Raw genomic sequence first — 7,535 nt, 5'->3', positions numbered from 1 at the left:
AAGCTGTACTCACAGATCATTTGTTCCCATACCAATTTGATTATCAACATTGATCAGATCATAATAATTGACAACAGTCCATTTTACTCTAACTGTGTATTGACATAGCTCCATGGGAAGAGATTAAGAGACGTGATCAAGCTCACACAGGACATGATTGTACTACAGCAAATGGGTAAGGCTTCATATAAAAGAAATAATAGTTTTATACAGTGTTTATGTTTGGACCCTTGAATTAGTATTCTCAGTGGCCATTCTCAATCACATCTGAATTTACAGTTGCTGAAACTGCATTCTTATTTCTTATTGCAGGTTTTCATGTTCAGTTAAACAATGGTTCTGGATTTCAGCAAAACCAAGTCGAAAAACTCTCTGCCAAATGATAAGGCTGTTGAGGAAATCCAAACCTTTATTTTTGGTCTGTAATGGTGGTACTGTCTTCATTGTCAAGTTCTCAGGAATAGATGCTCCAATTCTTTTTCCTCTTTTCCCTTGTCCTCTAATTACAATTGCATCTAAGTGTCCTGGAGCTGATGCTTCCCTTACGTATTGCCAAGACAGAAAGAAAATATGACTCCATTGGCTGCTGTACTTATAATGGTTCCTAAAACCCAGCAAGAAAACCACAGTGCTCTTGGCAAACAAACAATTGGAAAGTACAGGTGCTGGGAGTGTGCACAGGCCCAAAATCAACATGACTTGGGAGGAGAGGGGGTTGGATAACAAAGAAAGGTGCTTTTCATTCAGAGAAATTTATTTCTTTTAAATATTTGCGATCTGCAGCCGATAGCGCATGAGGCCACTTGGCATTATTTCCCAACAAAGGGGAGGGCTGGCTGGTAATAAGCAGATGCTTGAGCGACCTGTGGCGTGAGGTGCACCATCAGTCAAGAAGATCAATATTTACTGTTCTTGTATCTTTGTGGTGAAAGTTTGCTCTTCTTAAAAAAAAAAGTAGGAGCTGTGCTTTAATATATAGAGCATGATTTAACTTCAGGCAGTGAATCAGTTGAAAGCAGCAAGGTCTTCAATGACGAAATGCTCAAGGTTGTAAGGAGTAAAATGCATCTGGCTCATGATAGTGGCAGTCTTTTCTCCATTCCTTCTTTTTTTATTCCAGTTAAATCATACCTTGATGAAAGGCACAAACTGAATGTAATCCTGTATTCAAAGTATGTTTTGCAATATAATTTAGTTCAGTTTGGTTTGACTCAACATATATCAATAAAGCAGCGTGTCTCCTGTAGTAGGAATGGTGCTAGGCACTGGCATGACTAAGATGAAGAAAAGATGAGTCACTGCTTTATCTTCTTTGGTGCCTCAGTTTCCCCAGTTTGTCATGCTTAGAGCACAAAGGAGAGTCCTATGAGATAGGGTGAAGCGACAAATAGATGCTGGGTTATGACCAACTTCCTAAACCATGGAAAGGGTCTTGTATTTTATGCTTTAGATCAAAGTGGGTTTTACACTTCTAATGTGCATATGAATAAAGTAGAGACCTGGTTAAAATGCAGATCGTGATACAGTAGGTCTGCAGTAGGGCCAGAGAATCTCCATTTCTAACAAGCTCCTAGGTAATGCTAATGGTGGACCGCACTTTGAGTAACAAGAATCTAGTTATTACTTGTATCAACTCATCTGTGATGCTTGTTAACAGTGCACCTTCCTGGAAACTCCCCCCAAACCATTTAAGTCAGAATCTTCATGTAAACATGTTGTCCAGGAGGTTTTTATGTACAGTAAATTTGAGAACTGTTGCTTAGATGATGGGAAGCCATTGAACAATATGAAGAAGGCAAGGGACATTTTTAGATTTAGGTTTTATAAAGAGGATATGAAAAAGAGAATTACACTGAAGTGAGTTGCAAGCAAGGAAACTGGTAGAGAAGCCAAGGCAGAGGGACTGTGGAGGAGGGAATAATCTGGAAGACATTGAGAGAGTGAGATTGCCAGGATTTAGTCATGAAGGGATATGGGGGTGAGGGGGAAAGAGGCTGGGGTGACCTTCCAGGTTCTGGCTGGGATGCCTGAATTGCTGGTCCTGCCAACACTAAGATGGGGAAGCAGTATGGTGAGGGTTAATTAAGAACATGGGTTTTAGAGTAGGAAAGAATGAATTTGAGGCCTGCCTCCAACACTTGCTAGTTATACAGTCTTGTTAAGTTAGTTTTCCACTTGTAAAATGGTGATAATAGTTATTGTGAGATAGCACTATCCCCATTTTTCAAAGGTAGAAACTGAGAAATAGGTAAGTAAGCCCCAGGAGTCCTTGGGTGATGCAGTTAACATGCTTGGATGCTAACTGAAAGTTTGGAGATTTGAGTCCACCCAGAGGCATCTTGGAAGAAAGGCCTGGTGATTTACTTCCAAAAAATCAGCCATTTAAGACTCTATGGAGTGCAGTTCTACTCTGACACACATGGGATCGCCATGAGTCAGAACTGACTTTATGGCAACTGGAAAAAAAAAAAAAAAGTCACCCCAGCTTGTACAGAGAAAAGTAAAGAAGAAATTTGGCTGTGGGCCTTTTTGATTTTACAGCCCCTGCTCTTGACCATTACCTCCAAGGTTTATTCATAGATAAATACTCTCCAGTTGGGCAGTTGGGCGCTAACCTAGTTGTACAGACACTTTCCCCTCATTTCACTTTCTCTCAAGGTTTTTCTCACACTGGTAATCACTACTGCTCCTAAGGTATCCCTCTCCTTTCAGAATTGTAGAAAACATTTTCCTTTGGCTCATCTGAGATGATTCTCAATAAGACTTCAGTTAATACCAAGTGAATTTGAGAATAGTAATAACATTGGCAACAACAATGCAGTAAGCCTTAGAGAGTATCTGTTCTGATCCTTCCTCAGTTAATCTCCTACACCTTATCACTGTTACAGCTTGCCTGGGTCACTCAGTTCCCAGCTCTTTTCCTGCTTTTGAAGAGGTGTGCATCTTCTTAGGAGTCCCTTAGTGATGCAGATGGTTAATGTGCTTGGCCACTAACGGAAAGGTTGGCGGTTCAAGTCCATCCAGAGGTGCCTCAGAAGAAATGCTTGGCAATATCCTTCCGAAAAATCAGCCATTGAAATCCTATGGAGCACATTCTAGTCTGACAACCATGGAGTTGCCATAAGTTGGAATCGACCTCATGGCAGCTGGTACTCGTGGTGTCTTCTTAAAGCCTCTGTCCTTGTGGTTTTGTTCTAGCTGCCTTACCTCCATGACCTGCAGTCATGGTAAAGGGAGAGTTCTTCTGTGGTGCCATCCTAAGATGCCCCTGTCTTTTCAAAGTCTGGCTTGAGGTACAAGCCTTTTCTTATGGAATGGGTGGGATGGAGTGAGTGTATGGCCGTATGGACCTACACAATTGAACACCTAACCCTTTCGATGAGATCTTATTCCTCACAGGAGTGGCTTATTTTCTTATAGACTCAGCACCCTCACAATACCCTAAACACATAACATTCAGTATTTGCAAATGATAAAAATTACAAACAGACCCTAATGAGCAGTTAATGCTAAATACATGTTTGCTGGGAGTTAAAATAAAATCAGATTTTCCTTATTTATGGCTTTATTTCATATTAATTGATCAGCCAATATCTTAGTATCTCTTTCCTTCTTTGCTGACTCTTTCGGTTCTTTCACTTTATCTCTGTTCTCTTTCCCTGTGCCATGCCTTTGGCCTCTGACACACTGACTGTCCCCTGTGCTTGGAATGGCCCTCACCCAAGAACTTACACAGCTTATTCCCTCGGCCTTTGAATCTTAGCTTTAATGTTACCTGTCCATGGAGCTACCTCTTGTGTCTGTATATAAATTATCATACTATCCTCATCAATTTCCATTTCCCTTACCTTGCATTGTTTTTCTTCTTAGCGATAGAAAAATATCTGCCTAATTTCTTACAGATGTATTTGATGATTTATTTATTTTTTTTGTCAGCCTCTGCTAGAATGTCAGGAAAAGTCCTGGTGATCTACTTCTGAAAAATCAGCCAGTGAAAACTCCGTGGGTCATAACTATCTGATACCATTGTGCATGGGGTCACCATGAGTCAGGGGCCAACTCAACCACAGCTAGCAACGACAAACTAGAATGTCAATTTCATGAGTGCAGGGACTTCATCTTCTGTGTCCCCAGCATCTAGCAGAATGTCTGGCACATGGTTTAACTGAATAAAAATCTGTTCAATGAACAAATAAATAAATTAACCGGTCCCTTTAATGAAACACATGGGAAGGTTGGGCATGTATAGGAAACGAGAGTCAGTTCCATTTGTTTTCAGAATTGTTTCATGTAAAAAATAAAGCAGCAGAAATACTTTTAAATGATCACTTATTTAGGGAAGTAAGAGTGGTAACTGGCAGTGGTAACTTTATTTTGTGTATTTTTCCCTTCTACCTTATAGCACAGCCCTCATCATGAAAGAACCGCTTTGCCCTGCTCCAGATTCATTGCTCACATGAAGAATTTCTCTGAATCTCTGAAATTTAGTGAACTACATTTTCTACATCTTCCAGGTAAATTAAGAAATAATCCCAAGAAAGACTTTTATCTTCAGAGAAACTCTGGAGTATACACAGGTAAAAGTCATACTTTATTGAAGAACACCTGAGCTGTGGTTGAAAATGGCAACGAGAGAAGGAATTGATTGGCTTAAGACATGGATGGATCCAGGGTCCACCGATGTTATCACGATTGTCTTTTTTTTTTTTTTTTTCCAGTCTACATGTTGGTTTCAATCTCACATTGGCTTCATTTTCAAGATGAATGGCAATAATGGGCCCTGGCAGCTGCAGGAGTGCATGATTCTTAGAGCCTGTAATATTAAAAGTAAAGAAATCCTCTTTTGTCCGCTGTCCTGTAACCTCCTAACCAAAGACTTTGATTGGCCATACTTGGGTCACATGTTCACGCCTGGAACAACCAGTGTGTCTGGAGAATGGGGCATACAAATCAATTTTTGCTACTCCTGAGGCAGGGGTGACAGGCTCCTTAATTGACAGCTGCATTTAAATTACACACAATGTGTGTGTGTGTGTGAAAGACAGAAGGACTGAGTTAGAGATGGTGGAGAGAGAGAGAGAATAGAATAGAACGAATGGGATGGGATAGAATAGAATAGAATAGATGCAGGGATAATTCCCAAAAATAAACTGATCTGGGGCAATCAAAAGACTATCATTTTGTGTCAGAGCCAAAATGATATGTGGTTGTGTTAGTTATAAACAACATTGTCACCATAGACTATTATAGGAAAGACCTGGACCCATTCATAATCTCCATTTTGATGACTATTTCACTATCCTGAAAGGGTAAATGAATTTACATGTCCAGTGTATTACCTAAGAGAAAATTAAGTTTTTAGGACAATTGGAATTTATAAAACCAGTAACTGCTATACTTTTTTTAGTGGGAGGGCAATTTTTTTTTTAGAATGTATTCACTTGTTTACTTGTATTTATATATTGACAAAGTTTTTTTGCATATATGTAGAAGTCAGGCTATTGAAAGGTTTTGTTGATTTTATGATAGTTTCAAAGTCTTAGAGTAATGCAGTTTTAATGGGGTCTTTGATAATCACATTTTAGTACCCACACAAACTCTTCTTCTTCCTTTAGAAATATTTAGAAAACTTAGAGGGGGTAATATGTTTTACATGGTTCAAAAACCAAAAATATAAAGAAATACACAGTGGAAAATTTTGTTCCTACTTCTGCTCCAGTTTGCTTTGTTGTCCCCACTCCCACAGGAAAGCACTGTTGTTGGTTTCTTGGGAGTCATTCCACATTTTCTCTAAGCAAATGGAAGTATGTATATGAGCAGTACAAGTGTGCAGCAATATTTTGCACCTCGCTGTCTTCACTTAACACTCTGTCTTGGAGCTCTTCCCACATCCGTACATTGAGATTGTCCTCATTCATTCTTCTTAAAATTTCAGAGTAACATATTTTATGGATGTGTCTTAACCTATTGAGCTAGTTTTCTTTGATGGACACTAGTGATTCCCACCAAAAGATAAATAAAATAATATGGATTTTATATTTTGGAGCTCTGATAGCATATTTAAAAAATGGGTTTTGACCCAGTCTACTTGTTTGTTAGTTTTATAGAAAGAACAATGTAGGCTTACTTCCAGCCAACTGATATAATCCAGGAAAAGTAAATGCCAACTTTTAAATTATTTTCAAAATACAGTGGGGGAACAGAGAACATAATTGCCACTATCACTATCTGAAAAATGTTTGGCTTCAAGATTCAACATACCAGGATTTTGAGAGTTGAGATTATGAATATAACTTTGAGAAATGCCATGGAATATAATTACACGGCTTGTTCTGATAGCTCTAAATTCCTGCATTTTGATATCTGTCTTAAATTTGATGCCAAGAAGCTTTGGGCATGCTGAAATTCCCACTGACGAGTGGAGATTCTCTGGAGGTGAGGGACTCACTTGGTTGTAGGTAGATCTCATCTTTAAACAGATGAGCAGCAGCATTCTGGTTCTGGGAGCCGTATCTGGATAGGAGCAGAGCCCCTGTCCATAGCCAGAATGATGGGGGTTAGGGTTAGGCACCTGGGACCAGAGAAGAGCCAAAGCTAGATTGGTTGCTAGGCAATGGGGACCTTACTGTTTTTTTTTTTTAAGCAAGAGAGTGATGTAATTCAATTTGTATTTAGCAGCAGTTAGATGCAGTGATTGAGGGGGCAAGACTGCAGGCAGGAAAAGCACTTTTAAGGCTATTACAATCATCTAAGTGAAAAATGAAAAGAGCATGAAATGGCAGTGAAGTTGGAGGAAAGAGGATGACTAAGAGAGATATTTAGGTGGTAATGTCAACAGGACTTGGTCGTGGATTAAAAAAATGAAGATAGAGGGAGAGAGCTGAGTTGAAAGAGGTTTTATGTATTCATAAAATCATTCAACAAAGGATGGTTGAGGACATATTATCTGCAGGTTAATCTGCAGATTTTTGGGACACGGAATTGAACAGATAGATAAGATTCTTGCCCTTTTGGAATGTGCCTTTTGGGAGATAGAGACAATTAATAAGTAAACAAATAAGTAAGCATTGTATGAAAGCTATGAAGATAATCGCTTGATGATACCTTGTGCCCTTTCGTAGTTAACTCCTCTCCCTCCCATACCAGCCCCTGGCAACCACTGATGAGTTTTACGTCCTTATGGTTTTGCCTTTTCCAGACTGTTATATAAATGGAATCATACAGTATATAATATTTTAAGTCTAACCTCTTTCACTTGGTGTAATGCATTTGCAATTTATCCTATGTGTCTTTGGGAAACTTTTTTGGGGTGATGGAAATCTATATTTTGATTGTGGTATTGGTTACAAATTTGCATGTGTTTGTCAAAACTCATAGAACTGGACACACCAAAATGGGTGAATTTCGCTGTATATCAATTGTACTTTAATAAACTTGACTTTTAAGAAAATCATATTTTAAAAAAAGAAAGAAAGAAAAAAATAAAACGGACTAATGAATGAGAGTAACTGAGGAGAGGGCAGAGGGCTGAGAGT

General features: G+C 39.0%; 1 protein-coding gene across 1 annotated transcript in view; it reads left to right on the top strand.

The window, feature by feature from the left end:
• Positions 1-1,972: 1,972 nt before the first annotated feature.
• The window catches only part of CUNH12orf42 (chromosome unknown C12orf42 homolog), a 122,979-nt gene continuing 117,416 nt past the window's right edge, over positions 1,973-7,535 (top strand). The window contains exons 1-2 of the mRNA XM_012554792.1: positions 1,973-2,071; positions 4,403-4,514. Coding sequence (XP_012410246.1) covers positions 1,973-2,071; positions 4,403-4,514 — 211 coding nt within the window. The remainder of the gene's footprint in view (positions 2,072-4,402; positions 4,515-7,535) is intronic.

The sequence above is a fragment of the Trichechus manatus genome, unplaced genomic scaffold (genome assembly GCF_000243295.1).
Source record: "Trichechus manatus latirostris isolate Lorelei unplaced genomic scaffold, TriManLat1.0 scaffold00027, whole genome shotgun sequence".
NCBI lineage: Eukaryota > Metazoa > Chordata > Mammalia > Sirenia > Trichechidae > Trichechus > Trichechus manatus.
Note: the sequence above shows the minus strand (reverse complement) of the source record. Positions and strands in the feature narration are given on the sequence as shown.